Source organism: Stenella coeruleoalba, assembly GCF_951394435.1.
Source record: "Stenella coeruleoalba genome assembly, chromosome: 15".
In the NCBI taxonomy this organism is placed as follows: domain Eukaryota; kingdom Metazoa; phylum Chordata; class Mammalia; order Artiodactyla; family Delphinidae; genus Stenella; species Stenella coeruleoalba.
In genome coordinates this window covers 35,808,339-35,833,198 of record NC_137161.1, presented here as the reverse complement: position 1 = coordinate 35,833,198, position 24,860 = coordinate 35,808,339, and the positions used below count along the sequence as shown (strand labels likewise).

The following is a 24,860-nucleotide window of genomic DNA, read 5'->3' as shown; positions in this document are numbered from 1 at the left end:
CTTTCATTATTCTAGAGATTCATAAATTTTCTTAGCTCATTGTATCCTTAGGATCTCAGTAATTTTTTCATGGTACCCCCGAGGCCAAAAGAAATAAAAGAACAGTTCCATTTATTTATTAAATGGTTAGGTCCAAATAATAGTAGTACTTTGCACAGAATCCAACAGATGTTGCTCTGTTTCCTTCAAAAACATAAAATATCCCACAATACCCCTGTGAGTTCAACATGGTGCTTCAGAGTGACGTGGCACATGGTTTGGGAATCGTGACTTTATCCTTTTGATAGGATGCCAGCTGCCAACCACTCTCATAAGAAGCTCTCTTTCCTTCATTTACAGTATCTCCAGCAATTCCCACAGTCACTCTTCTCTGATTCTTTTAAGTGCTTCAATTCATTTCTGCATCAACTGCCTTTGACCGTCTCTGGCTGAGGATGGCTCACCAGCATCTCAACATCTTTCACAGAAGGCAAATCATCGTATTTTCCCATTAAGTATCATCACTCAGGTTAAAAGTGTGCATTACATTTGACTGCCCTCTTGGGTGCTTTCCCCATCTGTTGAGTCCTGGAGAACTGTCACCATGTTATCTCTTGGCTTTGTGTTAACAGCGCTCTGGTGTAGATCCTCAATAACTCCTGTCTGGACTTGGCAAGTATTCTCTCCCTGCCCTCAGTCTCTCCTTAGTCTTTCTGCTCCATATCACAAATAGTATTTTTTGTATGTCCCGAGCCTTAACTGGCTCTGTATCCTCAAATACGTTACACTCCAGCTCTAAATTTCCTTTCCTGATTAGCATTCAGCACACTCAATAAACTAGGCTGTATTTTACTCTCAGACTGTCTGGGCACATACCTGCTTCTATACTTTTTCTCATGTTATTTTTCCACCTGGATGATATTCCCATTTGAATGAGAGACAGCACAGATGTAGGGCATTCCCATGGTTGCAGAAATTCCACTGGACTGTGCTGCTCAACTCCTGATAAGGGAGTAGGCACCAGCCAGTGGTTTTTTGGACACCAGGCTCTACATAAAATAGGCACTCAAAAATTATTGTGGGGCTTCCCTGGTGGCGCAGTGGTTGAGGGTCCGCCTGCCGATGCAGGGGACGCGGGTTCGTGCCCCAGTCCGGGAGGATCCCACATGCCACGGAGTGGCTGGGCCCGCGAGCCATGACCGCTGAGCCTGCGCGTCCGGAGCCTGTGCTCCGCAACGGAAGGGGCCACAACAGTGAGAGGCCCGCGTACCGCACCAAAAAAAAAAAAAAAAAAATCTGTTAAGTTTAAGAACCACATTGACCCGGACCTTGGTTATGGCTATGGTGCATCATGTCCAAGCCATGGGCTGTCTTATTGAAAATACTTCTTAAACTACATAATTTTGATATTTAACAAGCTAAGTTTTGTTCCTTTAAGAATAAATGCCTTATTGTGAAATCCAGGCATGTGTTTTTTTTTTTTTTTTAATGTGTCTTTTGCATGAAACTAATGAAAATAGTGTCTCCATAGAATCCCAAAGAATATGTTTAAAAAAGGACAATATCTCTGTGTTTAATATGACAAATGTTCTTCCACTCTACTCAGCTCCCCTTGGTCTCCCCAACTCTCTCATACAACAGACGCCTCCCTGTAACATTCTGCCCTTTTCAACTATTTTCAAAAGATCACTCTTACTATAATTCTGCTCTTACAGCATTTACTGTTTTCATTTAAACTTCCTCTACTTAAAGTCCAGGAGGCAGAGTGATTAATGTTATGATTTTGTTAATAATATGACACTATTGTCAGACTCGCATTAAACTGGCAATGAGATTACGTCTAGGCGTTAATAATTTATCTCTTTCTTACCCTAGAAAGAGAGAGTGTGGGGCTCAACTATAGTTTTCTCTACCCAATACTACTTCAGAAAGAGCTTCCTCTGCTTTCTGAGAACTGGCTCTGTGCCTAATGTGATTTCCATGGAGCTGCTGTGTTCTTTACGCCCATCCCTGGGCCAAGGTAACTGGTCCGAGGAGGCATAGATCCAAGTAGGACCAGTCATACCCCGACTCTAGCCACAGGTGATTGGTCTAAGGTTGCAAGCTTGGCCAATCATATCACACTAAAAAGGCTTGCCCCAAGATTTTTCCAACCTGTCATTAGTGAAAGAAATATAACTTGGAAGGGGTTGATGCCTATATTTTCTGACAAGGGGAAGCCTGTGTGCTGCTTTGGACAAAAATAATACGGACATGCAGAGAAAATCAGGAGAGAAAGGGAGAGAGACAGAGACAGACAAACATAGGAAGTGCTGTGAGTGGTTTCTGGTAGGCATCTCTTTATCCCTTCCCTTCTCCAGTGTGGATGGTCAACCCTTCCTTACATGGCCTTCCCCTATGTACTTTTCTAGTATATACTATTCTTGTCTAAGTTAGTCCAATATAGGTTTTTGTCACATGTAACCAAGGGAATCCCGACAAACAAACAAAAAAACAAAAATAAAAAATTTTACTCCTTAATCCCCAAATAAGATGAAAGAACCTGTGAGCATTGGGTCCGGGGTTTCTATTTCATGAAGTGTGAAAATCTGACCCAGAAGAGGGATTTTTCACACAATAATTGAAGTGTCTTTTAACTGACCTAAGGGTACTCTCACTTTGGTGTATTTATTAGCAGACAGGCTCTACTCAAAGAACCGTTCAATGATATATTAGCCACAAGACTCACTGAAGATAGAAAAGAACAAAAAATTAGTTTAGAATTCCTAGGGGGAAAAAAGTCGAGAGTACATGGTAAACTGAAATGCAGTAAACAACATTTAATTTTAACTTTTAATATGATTTCTTTTTCTGGCCCAAAGGAATAGACATTTCAATTATTTTGCTTGTTTGTTTACCACTCATGACAACTCTCCTAGTTAAATATTCCAAACCTTTTATGGATGAAAAAGAAAAGCTCTGGGGAATATAATTTCATGCTTGTTCTCAGCTCCATGCTGAATTTCACTTGGTTTAGTCATTTGAGGGTGAGGGAATGGTTTCCAAGGAAGAGACTAATTCATTGACTCTAACTTAAAAGGGATAGAAAAATATGTAGACAGAAATTGTCATGTTTAGAGCCTCTTATAAGAAGGACAATTTGGGAAAATGTGCAAAGAGCCAAGTGTAGAGTGTACATACTTCAGGCAAACTCATCTTCCTTCTCCCTTCACTCATAAGCGGAGAAGATAGCACCTTCTTTTCTGCTAGTCAAAGCATCCACTCTGAGTTTTCACCATAAATTGCTTGTTTATCTTCTACAAAGTGTTAATTTATGATGCTTCTAAACTAAGAAATGATCTACTGATTAAACGCATTACTGATAATTTAAAAACTAGGTGGATTTTTATACTGGCGTGTTTCCTGTCCATTCAAATTGAAAAATATTTATTCATTCATTCCACCAATATTTACTGAGCACCTGTGATGTGCTGGATACTGTGTATTGATGGTCCAACTGAGAGTTGGCAGCGAAGTCCTGTCCAGGTGGAGCTCATGTTCCCCACCAGCTCACTTCTTTTCTCAGAAGCAGCAGAAAGTCTTGGACTAAAAGACCAACCACCTTGATTCTTTTCTGAGATAGTCTTTCATACCTATGAAATTCATTTCTTTTAAAATTTCCATATCTAAACAGAATTCATACCTGCTTATTTGAATCTAAAGGTTTAAGGAATCCTTGAAATTTTCTTTTTACTTGCTGGGCAAAGCAATAAATGAATGTGAAAATCTGAGCACGACTCCTAGTCAATGTCAACAAGTTGGCCCAATGAATCTACAGCATTTAAAATTGTTTTTCACTTTTAAAATATGCCAAAGTAAATGTCAGCTTCTTAGCTTTCTGGGAAATATAAATGGGTCAATGTAGCATACGCCCTTGAATGATATTTCTGGTATTCTTTTATAAGGCTCTCAACTGGAAATATCTTCAAACTTTAAAAAACAATCAAGAAATTTGGTAAAGGAAGCTCTAGTAAATGTGTTTTATCATCCTAGATGATGCCTGGGTTTTTCCATCTTAATTCTTGGGCCTTGTTTCCTGACCAGTAAAATATAGCAAAATTTTAAAATTATATTATGTGTGTTTTTAAATTTTTTAAATTGTTTAAAAATTCAATGACGATTATTAAATGTCCTGAAAATCATAAAAAGTAGATATTTATGGCCATGAAATATTTATTTTAGTGATAACTGGAATTCATTTTTATGATAAAAGAAGTTTCACTTAAAATGATTCATATATAGTTTTAAGTACAAATTTATAACAGGCAAAGAATTACCCCTTTGTAATTATAAAAGGTTAATGAAGTTACTTGTAAGAGTTTTTTTAAAAGTTGGTGTAGTATCACATATGACACAATTGTGGATTTTTGATTAAGTTAAAAGAAAATGAGAAAATGGTTGTATAGGATCAAGTTAGTTGAGATCATTATATCTGATTAAACCAATTGCAAACAAAAATCCAAACCACCAAAATTTCAGGATCAGGCTTCATAATTCTGAAAGATATCAAGACCATTTAATTTAGAATAGATGAAACAAATATTGCTTATCACTCAGATGTGGGAAAATAACTATACTGTTCAAACTGGAGGTTTTCAAATAATTAAGAAAGGAGACCTGACTAAAAGAGACATGATTTGTCCTGTGGTTTGTAACTGAAATAGTGCAATAAATCAAGGGCTTAATATTCAATAGTCTGTTTGAAAGCTAGAACCAGAAGAGCTGCCCATGAAGATGAGTAGCACAGCATGTCAGCTTCTTCTTTCCTTAATGCAAAATCTATCGTTTCAAGCATCTTGAAACTTACCAGATGGAGTGCAATGAGTCTTGTAATTCCAGAGGGCACAAACTAAATTGTCAGACTTGTGAATTCTATTTTGGAATTTTCCTTTCAGCAGAATTTCTTCTGTTCTTTAAGCTTCTTTAGGTTGATGCAAGTCAAAACTATTATTTTCTTTGCCTTTGGGGATAGGTTTTGTTTACTGACTCTTTTCCCTCAATCTTATCTAAATAGTTACCAATTAACACAAAAAATATACTAAGACATACTGTGTGCACACAAAAGTAAAAACAAGATTTTTTTATTGCTTTAAACTGAAATCCTTAATTATTATTTTAATAGATCTGAGAGTTGAATCATCTCTGCATTCTCTGCAAACTAAGTTAAACTAGCATTATAGTTAGAGGGAAACTTTACAAGCACTCTTGCACAAATTTTTATTTAGAAACAAGGATACAAACACTCAAAGAGGTGAAATGATTTAGCTAAAGTTACATAACTAAAAGTGAAAGTCATGTCTCCTCACTTTAAATCCTGTACAAATTGTCCTTTGATAAAGAGTGATGACTATGTTCTAGGCACTGTGTTAAGTTTCCATGGATTATTTTATTGAATCTCACATCCAAACTGTGAGGGCTATGTGTTGATTCTTGCAAAAAAAAAAAAAAGGCTTAATTCTCCACCATTCCCTGTATTCACACTCTTTGCAATGTGACTTGTGGTTCCTCTAAACAAGAGATAGTCTATTTCCCTATCCCATGTATCCAGGCAAGTCTTACGACTTGCTTGGAGATAGATCTGTTGAGACTTTACCTACTTCTGCTTGCTCTCATTTGGAATCCTTTCCAAATTCCACATGGACAAGTCCAGGCTAGCCTTGCTGGATGATGAGAGATGTGTATCAGTTATCTGCCTGGACCAGTTGACAGTCAGCCAACCTTCAGGAGCAGAGCCTCTAAGTAACTGGCAACTGAACCACAGACACATGAATGAGCCCAGCCAGGACTAGAAGATACATCCAGTTGAGTCAAGCTCATATTGCTACACATAGAAACATGAGCTAAGTAAATAGTTGTTATTTTAAGGCAATAAGTTTTGAGGCGTTTGTTATGCAACAAAGCTAATGGATAAAGATGGGTATACTATTACTAGGTCCATCTGACTTCACAACCTGTGTTCTCAACCATGGTAAGCCCTTGAGGGAAGAGACAACATTTAGGCTTGGTCCACAGGAATCCCCCCACCAGTATGAGGACCATAGGAGGCCTTCAATAACTTTCACTTAAACAATTATATAAGTATATTTTATGCTCTCTAAATTGTCCAACCTCCCAAAAACAATAAACTAAAAGATAGCATAAACTCTGTGGGTCAAAAGAACAAGACAATCCAACAGAAAAGTAGGCAATGGATATAAACAGTTTGTAGAAAAAAGGAATGGAAATGGGCAATACACACATGGAGGACATATGCTCATTTTTTTTAAAACATTTTTATTGGAGTATAATTGCTTTACAATGGTGTGTTAGTTTCTGCTTTACAACAAAGTGAATCAGTTATACATCTACATATATCCCCATATCTCTTCCCTCTTGTGTCTCCCTCCCTCCTACCCTCCCTATCCCACCTTTCTAGCTGGGCACAAAGCACTAAGCTGATCTCCCTGTGCTATGCCACTGCTTCCCACTAGCTATCTATTTTATATTTGGTAGTGTATATATGTCCATACATACACTACCACTCTCTCACTTTGTCCCAGCTTACCCTTCCCCCTCCCCATATCCTCAAGTCCATTCTCTAGTAGGTCTGCATCTTTATTCCCGTCTTGCCCTTAGGTTCTTCACGACCTTTTTTTTTAGATTCCATATATATGTGTTAGCATACGGTATTTGTTTTTCTCTTTCTGACTTACTTCACTCTGTATAACAGACTCTAGGTCCATCCACCTCAATACAAATAACTCAATTTCCTTTCATTTTATTGCTGAGTAATATTCCATTGTATATATGTGCCACATCTTCTTTATCCATTCATCTGTCGATGAACATTTAGGTTGCTTCCATGTCCTGGCTATTGTAAATAGAGCTGCAATGAGCATTGTGGTACATGACTCTTTCTGAATTATGGTTTTCTCAGAGTATATGCCCAGTAGTGGGATTGCTGGGTCATATGGTAGCTCTATTTGTAGTTTTTTAAGGAATCTCCATACTGTTCCCCATAGTGGCTGTATCAATTTACATTCCCACCAACAGTGCAAGAGGGTTCCCTTTCTCCACACCCTCTCCAGCATTTATTGTTTGTAGATTTTTTTGATGATGGTCATTCTGACTGGTGTGAGATGATATCACATTGTAGTTTTGATTTGCATTTCTCTAATGATTAATGATGTTGAGCATCCTTTCATGTGTTTGTTGGCAATCTGTATATCTTCTTTGGAGAAATGTCTATTTAGGTCTTCTGCCCACATATCCTCATTTTTGATCATGATTACATCAATAGAAATGAAGATAAATATCATTTCTATCTATATATCCATATCTATCTATCTATCTCTAGAACAAATCAATTCTATTAGGGTTACCCAATGATGATTAGGAAAATTAACAAATAAGAACACATTTTGACAAATTGTTTCATTCTTTATTTCATTACTAAAGTCTTGTATTGATTTGTCATTTCTTGTTTGGTAGAGAATGTAAAGTTTTCAGAAAAGCTAAATCATTTATTTATCAAGAAAGATGATCCTGCCTTAAAGTCAGAATATTGGAGGAAGACAGATCACACTACCGTAGAGTTAGTTACTTCCTGACACTGCAATTACTCCTGGCACATATACTTCAGCTGAGCCACCATAGAAGTGAGAAAATTCAAGGCTGGCTCTCAGACAGGCTGCAGCAGGAAATGGTGCTAATAGAAATCATCAAAAAGGAAGATGGTGAGCACCCTCAGGCTGTAGCAGGATGTCAAAAACTGCAAATACACATTTATATTTGAGCTTAAGATTTTCTAGCCAATTCATGTATTGTAAGAAAAAAAGCGGAGGTGGGGGGCTTTCATTAAAAACAATGATTTGTGCACATTATCTCATTATTCCTCCTTAAAGTTCAATAAAGTGAGGATTATTCTTATCTTCATTGGAAAGATGAGAAAACAGAAATTCTGAGTGGTCACACAGCTACTCTGGGTGAGCAGTGGCCAGAAATGAGGACATTTGACTGCAGACCCTCACTCATCACCACTCACATCTGATGGGCCATTCCATTAGTAGCTGGTCAGTATCCACCCAGAGCTTTCACTGTGAAACACAACTTTCATTCCCCAGGATTGGCAGGGAATTGGGAGCACTCAGCTCAACAGGTACTAGTGTTGGTTTGAGGCCCAGGAATGATTGCTGGTGGGACAGGCAGGAGTATGTATAAGAAGAACCCCAACCATTAAGGTCTATGTGAAGGAAAGGAGAAATGAATGGGCTTGGAACATGTGGGAGACTAAATACAAGAAAGAGGAGAAAAGGTAGGAAGTAAAGCAAAACAAAACAAGCCTCTGCGGAGGATAAAGAGTATGGTGCTGTGAGACAGAATGAGGAAATCTTTTCTTGACGCCACTGAAAAGGAGAAAGAAGAGAGAAGACAAAATGGCGGGTCAAACCCTGCAGCAACTGAGAAGCGACCCCATAGATGTCACCACAAAACCTCCTCTCCCTAGGCGGTGGATGTTTAGCCTTGAACGTGATGTTGGGGCTGATTCTGAGAGTGATTGCAAACCCTCAGAGGGACCCCCTAAGAATTTCTATCACTTACCAAACTCACATTTAAAATTAAGACCTTACCCTAATGGTATGACAAAACCCAGGGTCAACCTATGGCAGTTGATGAAAAACAGGTAAGTTAGAGCAGATTCCCCAACCATTAGAGTTCTTTCCTGGAACAGACATCTTTCACTGGGCTCCACAGACCCCCAAGATATCTATGAGGAGATTTCAGGGGGTGCAAGAACTTCAGTGGGGTTGGGGAACTACATCTTTATTTTCACTCACCCTTAACTGAAAGTAACTGTTTCCTTCTATAATGAACACAGGCAGGAAATCACAGGAGTGATTTCCATAGGACCTGTGCCTTTGTCACCAAGAGATAACCATCCAGCCTGATGGTCAAGCTATGAAGAGCGGAGAGCACGATGTATTTCCTATTTCAACCAAGAGGAAATTTACACTTATTTTAAAATGCATTTTGAACAGAGATAAGGATCAATGGCTCTAAAACCTGATTCTTCAATGTGAATGTGCAACACATCACCTGGGACTCCTATCAAAATGCGAATTGTGATTTAGCAGGTCTGGGGTGGGACCCGAGACTCTGCATGTCTAACAGGCTGGCTCTCAGGTGATTTGGGGACCACACTTTGAGTAACTGGGCTGCAGAGCTGCTTGGATGTAGAGTTTTAAAGATGATGGTTCTTATTTAGACAGGTAGAACAAGTCCTTTGAGTCCTTTGAGCTATAGAGTCTATGAAGCTTGGTGTGTATTTAACACCTCCTATGATAACATGAAAAGTTATCTCAAAAATATTCTCTTGGTGTTTATTAATTTCTATGGTTAGGAAAATTGTTCCCACATCCGTGTCTCCATAGCAGTTTGCTGATGGCTGTCTATGGTTTCATTTATCACATGGTATTAATGACTGTAGTACATGCTCCCTGTGCATGTGCTGACCACGCCTTCCTCATCTTTACCTCCAGTGTCTATCACAGGGTTGGACAGATATTAAGTTGTAATGCACATTTGGCAGGGAGTTTATTGATGCCATGGTTTCTTTCTCAATCCTTGAACTGCGGGCTCACATTTGCATTTAATTCCCAAAGCAATTTTGGGAGATAAAATATCTTCTGCCTAATTCTCCGCATCACCCAAATACTCCATTTTACCTGGGGCCTACTTGCTTTTTAATTACACTTCCACTTGTCTAATTTAGCCTAAGAGGCTTGTTGGTAATTCAGAACCACAACCAAAGATAGAACTGACACTTCTAGGTGCCTTTCAGCCAAAAGACTTCCTGGCAGAACAATTTGTAGTTATTACAAATAGGGTTTATAGAAAGTTCTGCCACATGTTAGCTAAAGGCATGTAGTGTAAGTTGTGGATGCCCTGAAATGGCCATACAATAAACTCTGTGTGGTTCTAAATCCCAGGTGTTTGGGTCTTAGCCTTCTTAACAAAGGCCCATACAGGTATGTTCAAGGGCACTGGCACTTTATCTAAACCCAAATCCACAATCACAGTGGCGAAGGGCGGAGCATTTTGAGTAGGTTGCTTATATTTGGCCTGAACGGGCCAGGCTGGCTTGGATGTATAGCATATGTATGTTTTTCTGAAAACGCTTTCAAGCTTTCATCGTGGACACACTCATTCCTTCTTGGGGAAAAGGAGGCAGAGGCACATGTTCTGAGATTGTCACCTCGAGTGGCAGTTCCAACAGCTCTCCTGCTCCAGTGGCCCTTCAGATGGGATTTTCCCAACTATAACTTCAGCTTGGTCTTCCCCAGTTCCCCGCCAACCTCCTCCTTCAGGGGAAAATCTGTTGCGCAGCTTTTCATGCTCCCATCTGGTGGGATTTGATGTGGTGCTCACCCTCACGTATGCCTCCCAGAACTCTGAGATTGTGTAGCTGTTGCCTGTGATTTCTGAATCTAATTTCTGAAGCTCAGGTCTCCTTCTTCCCAGGAGGCCTTTCTGGGATGTCTGGGCTTCTGTGTTAATTCACACTCTTAATTCTTTTTTCAGGAATGTTCTGTGAGTACTGGTCTTCTCTCTTATTCTGCCATGTCTCCTATGAATTGCCATGTTTCTTTCCTTGGGGAATGGATCTTGCCAGAGGTTGGCACTCTGAGGAAGCTTCAGATGATGATGGCTGGACTGCCTCATCTTTGAAGTAACATTGACCCTGTTAGTCAACTTCAGTAATCTGCGGGAGAACCCCAGGACTTCTAACCCTCAGGCTGTTATTCCTCTGAACTGTGCTTCTGGATGGCACTTTCCTGGGGCCCCATTCCTCACCATGTACTCCCAGCTCAGCCCCAGAGCCGTCCTTGTGAAAGTTACTTCAGATCACATCACTCCTCTGCTCAGAACCCTCCACTGGCTCCCATTGTGCTGAGTGGAACACAGAGGCCACAAGGGGCCTACAAGACCTGAGAGATCTTTCTCCAGCCCCAGAAGTCCCATCTCTCTGACCTAAGACCCTACAGTCCTCCTCAAACACGGTCACCCTACTGTTCCAACACACAGGCCCATTCCCAGCCCAGAGTCTTTGCGTTTGCTAATCCTTCTCCCTGGGAAAATCTTGCCCCATATGTTTGCATGGGCCCATCCTTCTCCTCCACACTCAGATGCTGGCTTCTCAGTGAGTACCTCTCTGGTTACTCTATGTAAAATTTCAAACCACGTTCCTCATCCTTCCCCCACACCCACTCCCTAGTTTTCCACTTGGGATTGATTTTTTTTTTCCTAAACCCTTATTACCAACTGACATATTTTACCAACTTATTGTGTTTATGGTCTCACCCCCACATCTAGAATGTAAGCTCCATAAAGGCTAGGATTGTAATTTTTATCCTCTACTATTTAAAAGTATTTGCTGAGTGGCTGTCTATTAAGTATTCGTTGACTAGATGAATGAATGAATCAGGATTTCTTTCTGAGGTGATGAAAATGTTCTAAAATTGGTGATGGCTGTACATATTTATGAATATACATAAGCTAAAAACCATTGAACTGTACACTTTAAATACATGAATTGCAAGGAATGTGAAATAAAGCCTTTTAAAAAGAGAGAGGCAGGTATCTCAGCCATCCTAATGCAGGAGTTGGCTTGTGTGTGCTCTGTGCTCTGTGTGAGTAGATGTGAGGTCGTCTGAGAACATTGGTGTGAGATCTGAATTAGGAGGCATCTGAACAGTGGTTATAAAGTAGGGGCTCTAGAGTCTGAGGACCAAGTTCAAATCCCAACTACTCCATTTTCTGGTTGTGGAAACTTGGGAAAGTCACTACATTTCCCTGTAAGTTTTTAATCTGCAAAATGGGCTGAAAAGAGTACCAAATGCCAGTGTTGTGAGGATTAAATCAGACAATTTCTGCAAATGGTTTAGCACAGCATATGGCCCCATTGGGTGTGTTCAATACACAGCTGCTATTTTAATTTTTATTATTGTTATTATTTTCTGGAGTCCTAGGGATGGGGTACTGAGAAAGAAAGATGGCGGTGGTTGTAGCTCCCAAAGCTATTATCTCCCATTAAAATTCACTTGGATTTTCTCAGGTCTGTCAAGGCAATCCCCGGTTTACACTAAACCTGACCTCTGCCCGCATGTTCTTTCACTGCTTGATCTTACTTCATTAGTTCACAAACAAGGCAGCCCATCAAAAGCATATGGAGCTTTTAAAAATAAGTCCTTGAGCCTCACATTTAGGTATAGAGCAGTGGGTCTCAAAGTGTGGGCATGGGACCAGAAGCATCAGCATCGCCAGCCCTACACAAGGCCTGCTGAGTTGGAAATTCAGTGTAGGGCCCAACAATCTGTGTTTTAACCAGTCCTCCAGGTGATTCTGATGCATGCTCAAGTCGACAGTACCTGACCAAGTGGAATCTGATTTTTGATAAGCTCCTCTTGTGATTTTGACCTGCTCATTTGCATACTATCATTGGGAACCAGTACTACAATGACAGCAATACCCTGATCCATCTATTACATAGTCATGACTAAACCATTCACTGTTTGCAACCTATTAGCAGAAACAGCCTCAGAATTCTCTTACATGGACAGGCCTTCAGCAATGAAATGAACAGGTCATGTAAACAGCTTTGAGAACCCATTTCCCCTGGGTACACTACTTTAATTTCTGTTAAGCTTACTCACTTGTTTTTGGCACAAGCTTGTTTTCAAGGCTACTTTATTGCTTGATTCATTTAATTTATCTGTCACCAAACATTTATCATGTCCCTACTCTGTGTCAAGCCATCAACAACAATGCAACATATGTTGGTGAAGCCACTATGGGAAACAGTATGGAGGCTCCTCAGAAAAGTAAAAGTAGACTTGCCATATGATCCAGCAATCCCATTCCTGGGCATGTATCTGGACAAAACTATAATTCAAAAAAATACAGGCACCACTATGTTCATAGCCGATGGCTAATTGCTATTCACAATAGCCAAGACATGGAAGCAACTTAAATGTCCACTGACAGATGAATGTATAAAGAAGATGTGGTACATATATACAATGGAATATTACTCAGCCATAAAAAGAATACAATCACACCATTTACAGCAAAATGCATGGGCCTAGAGATTATCATACTAAGTGAAGTAAGTCAGAAAGAGAAAGATAAATACCATATGATATCACTTATATGTGGAATCTAATATATGACACAGGGACTTCCCTGGTGGTCCAGTGGCTAAGACTTGGCACTCCCAATGCAGGGGGCCTGGGTTCAATCCCTGGTCAGGGAACAAGATCCCACATACTGCAACTAAGAGTTCACATGCCATAACTAAGACCCGGCAGAGCCAAGTAAGTACATAAATTAAAATATTTTAAAAAATAAAACTTAAAATAAATAAATAAATAAATAAAATATGACACAAAGGAACCTATCTATGAAACAAAAACCAACTCACAGACATAGAGAACAGACTTGTGGTTGACAACGGTGGGTGGGGAAGGGGCGGATTGGGAGTTTGGGACTAGCAGATGAAAAGTATTATATAGAGAATGGTTAAACAACGAGGTCCTACTGTATAGCACAGGGAACTATATTCAATATCCTGTGATAAACCATAATTGAAAATAATTTTTAAAAGAATATATATATGTATATATATACATATATATACATATATATATGACTGAATCACTTTTATGTACAGCAGAAATTAACACAACATTGTAAATCAATGATATTTCAATTAAAAAAACAAGGGATTGTCACATTTCCTGAGAAAACATTTTGGAGGACAAAACTGATCATTCATGGAGATGATGGCATTTCCTTTCATAGGGAGCCTCAGGAATTGGGTAGACAACCTTCCATACAGGCCACTTAAATACTGACTTTTCTAAATGTAGGAGAGTGGACTGTACAGTTCTCTTTGTATCACTGCAAAGCTACACTACTACATAAAAAGTGAACATTTATTTGCAGCATGTTCTTAGTTTTCTTAAAGATAAGTGTGTAATTATCTTGTGTGATTTCAAAAATCCCAAAAAACTACTATAGCCCAAACATGTTAGTGAAAATAAAAATAATAAAACATAGCTTCACTGGAGAACAGAGAGGAACTTGGTAAAGATTCTGGAATAGTGGGGCTTGTAAGATATCAGTATGGTGGATACTATTTGGCCTATGCAATTTCCATTTCTAAGAAATGATGATTTTATTGCTTTTTAAAACCGAAGTACTGGGGTTTGATCCTGCTTTTAAGTTAAGCACGTGTTAAATCACATGTCACAATACGGATCTGAGAAATGCCTCTTATCTCCCTCTACAACCTGGCATCAAAATAAGATTATTCAGTCAGGAAGTGAAATGAAAGTGCCAGCCAGAACTGCTGCTGTCTCCTGTTATGTTATCCAAGGGCATCAAAATTTTTCTATAGAAAAGAGGCTTCCAGCTATAGAAAGAGAAATCACATTTCTCAGGCTTACCAGTTTAATATGTTCTCGCTTCTGGTATTTTTCGCTGTAATACTGTTCTTGTCGAAGATTAAGCAGCTGCTGCTGTTGTTTGTCCTTCAAGTCTATTAACTTTTGGGTCATTTCGGCATCCAGGGCAGCAAGATCTTGCTCAATTGTTGACGAACCATGGTCAGGGCTGCTGGGTTCCGATCTGCAGAGACACAGAGCTTGACTCACAAAACATGTAGGTCAGAGCAAGGTGGAGGGAGGGCTGCTCACCAGAGTCCCTCCTAGAGACTCTGTTTGGAAATAAATATTTCGATAAACCACTTGAGACAGAAGCTGATACCCCAAGGACAAGCTTAGCAGCAGAAGGTCTCCAAACACAGAAAGTAGATGAAATTTGTGCTGCTCTAGAAAGAGGTAGTGGCAGAAAAGGAAAGCCAAGAGGCTGGGGGCCCTGGCAGTGGTGGTGGAGAGAATGACAATCCCCCCTTGGGAAAAACAATGTCTAATAAGGACTTTTTAAGGCTTTTATTTTTTAACGTAGCATGTATAATGTAATTTCCACCTACATTTCTCCTGTACACTCTGCTGCATTGATGATTCTGTAGGGGTCGTTGAAGAGGTGATGAATTTTGCATCTGTGTGATGTAGACTGACAACAGAGAGCATGTGCAGACGTCACGGGCCAGCAACACTCCCAGCTGACATGTTCTGTTTCTTGACATCTTTTAATAGCAAGATTTGTTATTAAAATAAGTTTCTTCGGGGGCTGAACCAACTTCATTGATATCTCCACCCAAAATGGCACTTTGGTTCCAAGAGAAAGGAGGATGAATTGGGTTCATTCTAAAATATTTATCGAGTGCTCACTCTGTGCAGGGGGACTTTCTTTGAGTTATTCATAAAGAATTATATAGCTATTTTGACGTTTAGGACTAATGTTGAAATAAAACAAAGCAATTCTCACTAACATTATTGTGTTAAAACATACAGTGTGATTCTTTCAAATTTTGTGCTCTTACTTCTTGTAGGACAAATAGAATGAGAGACAGTGTTGGAAACGGGGTACCAAGAGCAGGTCTGTTCTTTTCATTTATGTGGAAACTGCTGCAGAAGCAACCACCTAAGATACCCAACACATCAGATTCTGTCTCCATGTTTTCACTTGTGGCCAAGTGGAACGAGTAGAAGAGGTTTCTTGAATCAGCTGGTGCTAATTCCTCTTACTTTCTCTTTGAATTAGGCCAACACAATGGTGCCACATGGAGAGGCAGTTGGTAGAAGCTAGTGTTAGGATCCTATTTTGTCAAATAAGGGATGCAGAATTCCCTCAAAGGTTTCTAAACATCAAACTCACATGGCAGCACTGAGGTGGCCCTCCATCCTGGCATGAGTACAAGTCTATTTATCAACATCAGAGGAGAGGAGCATTGGAGGGGTGACCTCCGTCTTGGCATGAACACGAGATACATTTATAATCTGCTGCAGCAGGAAGTTGGTGTAGCCAGACATAAAGTGTTGCTTCAGTGAGCCACAATCACTATAGCAGACGGAACAGGGCAACATTTCTTGACCACTCAGCAGGTGCCAGGGACTTTCTGCTTTACTTCTGGCTTTCACAACAACCCAGCTAGCAGGTGTGACAATCTCCTGTTTACATTTGAGGAAACTGAGTTTCAGTGAGACAATTTTCCTAAGGACACAGTATGGGGGAGCAGCAGTGCAGCTTACCCAAGGACAGACATCTAGACAACAGCAAAGTCTGTGCTCTGAGAACAACACAGTGTGTGACAGAAACCATCTTTGAATGATCTACCCTTCACATTATGTGAAAACTCAGCTGAGACTACGGATATTTGAATAAGAAACTGATCTAATATAAGGTTGTACATATGAAACATATAATGTTATAAACCAATGTTACCTCAATAAAAAATAGATCTAAAAATTATTTATTAATTCATTAGAAAATATAAGCCCATTACATATTAATATATTTTGTGAAAAATAATTATACTTTCAAAACAAGAAGAAAATCAGTGAGATTAAAAAAATCTCACTGGCAAAAAAAAAATGAATATAATGGACATTATGTCTATTTATTACTCTGAGGAGTTTTCAGGATTTTAATGTGTATCATGGGGGGATGGGAAATGGACAGACATAATCAGACCTCAGTGTCTTTGCCTCTTGAAGAAAAGTTTCTCCTGATGTATTTTTTGACACAAGATGCTTAGGGATTTTTGTTTGTTTGTTTTTTGAGGGAAAGTAAAGAAAAATAACCAAGGGACGAATGTTTCTGCATCTTCTCTAAAAACAAGGTTGAAGATATTATCCCCTGTTACCTAATGTTGCCTGTGTATGATCCAAGAGATGAATTCTTTTGTAATTTAATACCAGGAAAATGTTTGTCCCTCTTGGAAATGCAAGTTTCCTTTAATCAGATAAGGAGAATTATCTAACCCATATTTCCTTTTCTCAGAAGCTAAGAGCTAGTTTTAGTGTTCAAGGACAGAAATTACATTAAATGATTACTTCTGTCCAGTCGAAATACAACACGGGTCACATATTTGATATTTTTCCACATATGTGATTTGAAATTTTTAGTAGCCATCTTAAAAAGTAAAAATAAATGAGTGAAATTAATTTTGATAATATATTTTACATAGCTTGATTATCAAAAATATTATCATTTCAACATGTAATTAAAATCAATAAACATCAATATAAAAATGTGAGATTCTTTTTTTTTTTTAGTAAAGTCTGAATTCTAGTGTGTTATTTTATACTTGAAGCACATTTCAATTCCAATGAGTCACTGTTTGTGGTTAGTAACTCATGTATTGGACAGCAGATCTGGTAACTGGCAGACAGTCTGTGTGCGTATGTATGTGTGTACATTTTTTTTTCTATTTTTATAGGACTTTTTTACATATCGTCTATGAATTTACTTTAACATTCTATTGGAAGTTTTCAGGATATGACTTATAAATAAATGAATACAGGAATAAACAAATGACTACATACATATCACTAAGATCAAAATTTAGAAGTTTTAGGCCAAGCTTTGCCTGAACTGTTTTGTAACTGTGGGTAAATGTTAAGCCTTTAGTTTTCAGATTCCTCCTTGAAGAAGTGATAACAGTTCACCTAGATGGCTTCTAAGGCTGCTCAAGGTCTAAAAAATGATGCTTTTGCTGCTTTTAAAAGCCCAGGTACTGGGTTTTGATTGTGCTTTTAAGTTAAGCACATGTTAAATCATATGTCACAAGAATCATATGTTTCAGATTCATATGAATCTGAAAAATGCCTCTTACCTTTCTCTCTAACCTGATCGGATTATTGAATAAGGAAGTGAAGGGAAGGATGGAAGGATGTGGTACAGCCTGCCTGACTCTTAGCTTCTATGCTCACATAGTTTCCCCACGTTACCATGTTAGGCACTTTGGGGTGATAACTGAGTAGGTCGTACTCACTGCTGTGTCCCCAGGGCACACAGAAAGCGCTCAATAAATATTGGTTGAATGAATGTGTGAGAAACGCTTCTCCCCAGCACGGTCTGAGTACATGGGGCTGTGGGGACTCTTAGGCCCCAAACAAGGATTATCTCTACAGGGCTTTGTGGGTTTCAGATAGAACAGCAAAGGGCAGTAGAGGTTCTCTTTTCAATAAGACAAGTTGCCTCTTCAGCTTGGTTCTAGTCCACAGCAAAATGTCCGACCCCCCAGGTTGGCAGCTGCAATATGGCAAGTCAGCCAGTTGGTCCTGGGCCTACAGGCTAGAACTCAATGGTAGGACTTCCTGCATATCTAGTCTCAGAATTTGGTCAAATAAAGAAATTCAGTCTACAAGCAAAAGTGAGCTGAGAGGACACAAAAGCTGTAGGGAGTGGAGGGAGTTGGGTGGCTTTCCTTCTTACAGTGGTGTAGATCCAAAACGTGGTGCGAAACACTGAAAATTCATCAACTAAACCTCAATTAAAAGAAAAAAAGAACTATCAAGCCAAAATTGTGATATGACAATTTTCAAAGGAATAAATATAAATTGACAATAAATATGCCAAAAAATTCAACTTAATAAGGAAATGAAAATTAAGATACTAATGACATCACTTTTTTCTCCATCAGTTTGCACTTTCATATCTTGCTGATAGTTACAAACTGAAACAGAAAAGTCTTGAAATTGATCTAGGGATCCCACTTTTAAAATTTTAAGAAAATAGGAATATATGAAAAAATTTATACATACATATTTATTAATACATTTCTTATAATAGCAAATAATCAAAAACAACATGTTCATCAATAAAAAATCATTTAAATTAATTGTAGTTTGTCCATTCAAAAAAAAACACTGAAAATCCATGTAAATGACTCTCCTCCTTTATACTATAAAACAAACAAAAAATACCCCTTCAACTTACTTTTTCTTACTATCCTTTTTGGCTGTCTTTTCCAAAGCTGCCCTCCTTCGCAAGTAGTCATTCTGGATTTCATTATATTTTGTAGTGTGTTCTTTGATAAGGTCGGTGGTTTTCTTGTGGTGTCTCTTAACCAGGTCTTTCATTTCTTTGTAGTGCTTCTTTTGAAGTTTCACAAATGACTTCTGTTGCTTCAGCTCTTCAATTGTCTGCGCTTCTACTTCTGCAACAAATGGGTATGAGAGCTGAGAGGCCTGGAAGGGCTGAGAGGACAGTGCAGTTGCTGTTGAGCAGTATTTTTCTGACCCCAGCCCACTGGACCTTGAGAGCCGAGCTTGGAAGTCAAACGTGTGTTCCAGGCTGGCTTTATGGCTTGCTAACTTTGTGACTATGTTACCAAATTTCTCAAAGACCCAATTTCTTTACTCATAATTTTAAAAAAAGTTTGGGTTCCCTAGAAACAGAGCCCAAGAGAGGGATTCAGGTACATGTGATTTACCAAGGGGGGCTCTCAGTAGGAGGGGAGTGAGGGCAGAAGATACAGAAGAAGAAGTAGCTAAACAAGGATGTGGTCTCGGCTGGAGTCCGGCTTCTGCCTGATCCCACGGGGAGCTCTGGAGCGTGAACTGTACTACAGAGTTAGTCTCACCTTGAGGCAAGAAAGCCAGCTTTTTGCGTGTCTGGGAATGTCAGTTGTGGGGAGGCATAAGCTCCTGGAGAGGGGGCTTCCTTTTGGCTGAGGGCAATTTTCTTTCTTTCTCTCTTTTTTTTTTTTATAAAATATCTCCCACACAATCTTCAGCTAACCCTGTGGTTTGTTAATATGTTTGCAAATGGCACTGCACCTGCTTTTATATAAATTTTTGATGCCTAGAGCATCAAATGTATCAGGGCATTGTCAGAGACATAGCTGTGTAATAAATAGCTCAAATGGATGTAATGAGATATGCTCCATGACCAACAGAGTAGCAAGACATTTATCAGATAAGAAATCCCTCTTCATGATCAGTGTGCCTTCCATGAGGGCAATTTTCAAAAGCAGAGGAAGCTATGAGCTGTTAGTAGCCAACGTTTACTACAGCTGGGAGCTGGGTGCCACAGATGGTAAAGGGGATTTTGGTGGGCACTAACAGGGTCCACTTTAAAGATCACACAATTTCTACTTTTTAGGGTCGTTATGGTGATGATGAAATAAAAGAATTAATGCAAAGTTTTTAATATAGTTTCTGGCAGTGTGCCTGTTAGAGGCTTAACAAATGATTGTACAGGTTCTACAGCACCATTTCTAAGGGGCACTATTCACAGTATAGATATTGTAGGTTTGTATATTTATCACAACATTGCTCCAGTATAGATCAGTAAGGTGAGGGAAGGTCCTTGCTGTGATTTACCCAAAGGCACCATAAGGGTTGGTGGTAGTTTATATCACTACATAGTGTTTTATTTAATGCCAAGAAAACATTTAATGTGACAGAGCTTGATTTTAAAACAGTCTGTGTTTTACTGACTTGTTTAATCAATTGTAAAAATATGCATTTAAAAACTATGTTAACATTTCTAAAACTAAGATGCATCACGTAGTCAATGGAGTGCCACAATTTGTTGGTGCTTTTCTTTCTTGGCCATCCATGAGTAGTGAGGTACCTTAAAAAGGATGGTGCCTTAAATTCAATTAATTATCATTTATTTAGACCTAGATTAAGTCATAGTTCACATGTTTTCATCCTTTGATGTGAACTTTCCACTTCTGGGAACAAAAATAAGTTATCATAAATATTTAGAACTGTCAAGAGACTCAGAAATAATATATGCCATGAATAACAACAGACCTGGATAGCAAATGATATATCTAGTGGATAAATGTTGAAATCAGAATAACAATTTATGTTCTTAAATGATAAGGTCTTTAAGCAATTGAAATATGGTTCCCTTTTTAATAATGTATCTATTCTCCTGACATTCGATTCCTTTTGAGAAAGAGGCCAGGGAGAGAATCAGGTACATTTATTTAATGGTTTCCCTCAGGCTCAGATGGACTCATTATGGTTGCATAATGACTGATTATATTAAAATTTATAATCCTAAGGAGTTGCTGCAGTTTTGGTGACAGATTCAACCTCACTTCTTTAAAAATGGTGTGCAGCACATCAGCTGTGGCAAGTTTAGCAACAGGGTTCAAGATGTTCCAACCTATGACTAAAAATAATTCCACGGAAAGTATCATTTTTTAAAAAGTCTGTGGATGAAAGGCTATTGTTTGAATACGTCCTTAAGCATAAAGGTAATGTCCATTTATATAAGGAAACAAATACCACGCATAAACCAACCAGAGATAATCACTGCTGATATATTGATATAGACACCCACCTTTCATCTATGCATTTGTGTATTTTTAAATAATGTTGGAATCATGCTCTTATTTACACTTCTGTCTCTTGTTTTATGTGTGAACATTGTATTGTTTCCCATGGGATTAAATCTTTAAACACATGTTTTCTTTTCATACATTCCTAAAATAAGTTTTTGATGCATATTTTATGTATTATATTGGTGAAATCATAAACATCCCTCTCAATTTTCACAAAGTGAAGAGGTTTCTGTAGCCACCACTTAGATCAAAATCAGAATATTATCAGCACCCCAGACACCCTCTTTTCGGTTCCAGCCTTCCCTCCCACCCCCTAAGTACAATCCAAATCCATGTTTCTAAGAACACAAATTACTTTTGCCTGTTTTTGAACTTTGTGTAGCTGGCATCATAAAGAATGTGCTCTTTGGTGTCTGTCCTCTTTTCTTCAACATTATGCTGTGAATTTTATCCATGCAGTTGTGTGTAACTGTAGTTTATTTCTACAGCTGTATCCTATTTTATTCTGTGACTATACCATAATTTATCCACTCTACTGTTTATGGATATTTAAGTTCTTTGCAGTTTCTGGTTCTTGTCCACAGTGCTGTTTTTTGTGTACATTTCTGTTGTATGTTGGGCCAACATGTTATACACTGCTACATACTTCTAATTGTATTAAAGAAAGCTGGTACCAATTTTAGTCCCACTAGCTTAACAAATTAACCAAATATAAAATATTCCCAAACTGTATCATCATTCTTAAACTCTGTGTATTCCATGGTCACAAACAGTTCACATTCTGCATTTCTAAAATATGCTTTATTGTGGGCACTTTGGGAAGATTGCATTCCTGTTCACTGGGTCACATTTCCAGTATGAAACTATTCCTTGATTCCAAAATACATCTTGTGAAATTATGTTATTTTTTTATACCAGTAGGGTCCTATTTGCCAAGTATGGTTACTCCTCTGGGATTATATTGTGTAACATGGCTTGAAGTAGGATGTATCTGTAGATGGTTTTAGAAGAGAAATATTAATGATGTTATATTTTAAAGATGAAATCTCCTCTCCTCTAAATACTTACCCTGTGTAATATTCAGCTGCCTAATTCCATAGGGAAAAAAGGTGGTATTTACCTGTTAAAACACTCTGAATAAGATCTTCTGTTTTGGCAGGTGCCTTTACAGAGCCTGAAAAAAAAATAGCCTCTTTTAACTTTTAAAATTGTTTTCTTCCTGTAAAACAATGTTTGGCTCTTGACTCTAAGTCTCTTTATGGAGAAATTATAAATTGCGGGAGAAAATTATCCTAAAAATATTCTAAGAAATGTCTTCATTTTTTAACTTTGGGGCAGACATAATTAAATGTGAATCTATATGCTCCAGTCATAGAAAGGCCATTCCTCCACTTTGAATCAAAACTCTGTCAACAAATTCAGTTTAGGCTACTGCTACCTTCTGGCCATAACAGGAATGACAAGTGATCTTTTAAAAGATATACAGACTGCCAACAAACACATGAAAGAATGCTCAACATCACTAATCATTAGAGAAATGCAAATCAAAAGTACAATGAGATATCATCTCACACCAGTCAGAATGGCCATCATCAAAGAATCTAGAAACAATAAATGCTGGAGAGGGTGTGGAGAAAAGGGAACCCTCTTGCACTGTTGGTGGGAATGTAAATTGATACAGCCACTGTGGAGAACAGTATGGAGGTTCCTTTAAAAACTCCAAATAGAGCTACCATATGACCCAGCAATCCCACTACTGGGCATATACCCTGAGAAAACCATAATTCAAAAAGAGTCATGTACCAAAATGTTCATTGCAGCTCTAGTTACAATAGCCCGGAGATGGAAACAACCTAAGTGTCCATCATCGGATGAATGGATAAAGAAGATGTGGCACATATATACAATGGAATATTACTCAGCCATAAAAGAAACGAAATTGAGCTACTTGTAATGAGGTGGATAGACCTAGAGTCTGTCATACAGAGTGAAGTAAGTCAGAAAGAGAGAGACAAATACCATATGCTAACACATATATATGGAATTTAAGAAAAAAAAAATGTCATGAAGAACCTAGGGGTAAGACAGGAATAAAGACACAGACCTACTAGAGAATGGACTTGAGGATATGGGGAGGGGGAAGGGTAAGCTGTGACAAAGCGAGAGAGAGGCATGGACGTATATACACTACCAAACGTAAGGTAGATAGCTAGTGGGAAGCAGCCGCATAGCACAGGGAGATCAGCTCGGTGCTTTGTGATCACCTGGAGGGGTGGGATAGGGAGGGTGGGAGGGAGGGAGACACAAGAGGGAAGAGATATGGGAACATATGTATATATATAACTGATTCATTTTGTTGTGAAGCAGAAACTAACATACCATTGTAAAGCAATTATACTCCAATAAAGATGTTAAAAAAAAAAATCAAAGGCTGACCAGCAGGCAGGAATAATGTTGCAGGCATGATCCATTAGAGGGTGCCAAAATCACCGGGCAAACGTTTAAGGAGAGACAGGATAGTTGCATAGTCTCAAAGTGTCTCCACTAAGATATCAATTAACTATAAAGGGGAAAATTGTAACTTTCAGTGGAGAAACCTGGTAGATGGCACCTTAACCAAGTGATCCAACATCCCTGATGATGAGATACAGCAACATCAGATACCCCCGACATAATGCTCTCAGAACAGCATTGCTTCTGTGATGTTCTCGCCAAAAATGTGTAATTTTAGTTTAATCATGAGAAAACATCAGGCCAACCCAAATTGAAGGATAATCTACAAAATAACAGACTTTTCAGAAGTGTCAAGGGCATGAAAGACAGGACAGACTGAGGGACTGTCACAGATTCAAGGAGGCTAAGGAGACATGACAATTACTACAATGTGGGATCCTGAGCTGGAACCTGGGACAATCAAAGGCATTAGTGGAAAGCAGGTGAAGTTCAAACAACGTCTGTGGTTTAGTTCAGGGTATTGTGCCATTGTTAATTTCCTGGTGTGACTCTGACAGATGTTAATGCCAGAGAAGAGGGGTCCAGTTTTGCAATGTATTCTGTGCTATTTTAAAAATTATTCTGTAAGTCAAATGATTCCAAAGCACCCAGGTAAAAACATCAAATGCTAAATTCTCTTTTACTCTCAAAAGCACAAGGTTATATTCACTATTTAAATTAATTATTCATATTCTAGAAACACACTAAATGTTTGTATTTGGTATATAAAAACTTCATTTGAAAGTATCACTTCTTTTTATACACAGGTTATCTCCTTATTACTATTAATCTCAACAACCTCCTTTCTTAAGTAGTCTCAGTAGGAGCACAGAAGCTAAAGGGAAGAATTTTAGGATCGTGGAGAACTGGTGTCAGTCTTGTCTTCACTCTTCAATAGCGACATGGCCTTCAAGAAGTACCTTGTCATTTCAAAACTGCAATTTGTTCATCTGCACCATGGGGGCAGTGGTAGAATCAACCCTCAGAAGCCTGGTTTAAGAGTTACACGAGATAATCCACGTGAAGCATTTAGCCGCGTGCTCATGATAGGCACTTAAAATTGGTGAAAGGAAGTGGAGAAAGATGCGAAGGAATTCTT

The 24,860-nt window shown here is 38.6% G+C and overlaps 1 protein-coding gene across 1 annotated transcript in view; it reads right to left on the bottom strand.

The window, feature by feature from the left end:
- Nucleotides 1–24,860, bottom strand: part of PLCB1 (phospholipase C beta 1) — a 625,151-nt gene that overhangs the window by 13,934 nt on the left and 586,357 nt on the right. The window contains exons 25-27 of the mRNA XM_079944642.1: nucleotides 22,389–22,442; nucleotides 18,904–19,123; nucleotides 14,505–14,685 (exon numbers count right to left, since the gene is read on the bottom strand). Of these exons, the coding sequence (XP_079800768.1) occupies nucleotides 14,505–14,685; nucleotides 18,904–19,123; nucleotides 22,389–22,442 (455 nt within the window). The remainder of the gene's footprint in view (nucleotides 1–14,504; nucleotides 14,686–18,903; nucleotides 19,124–22,388; nucleotides 22,443–24,860) is intronic.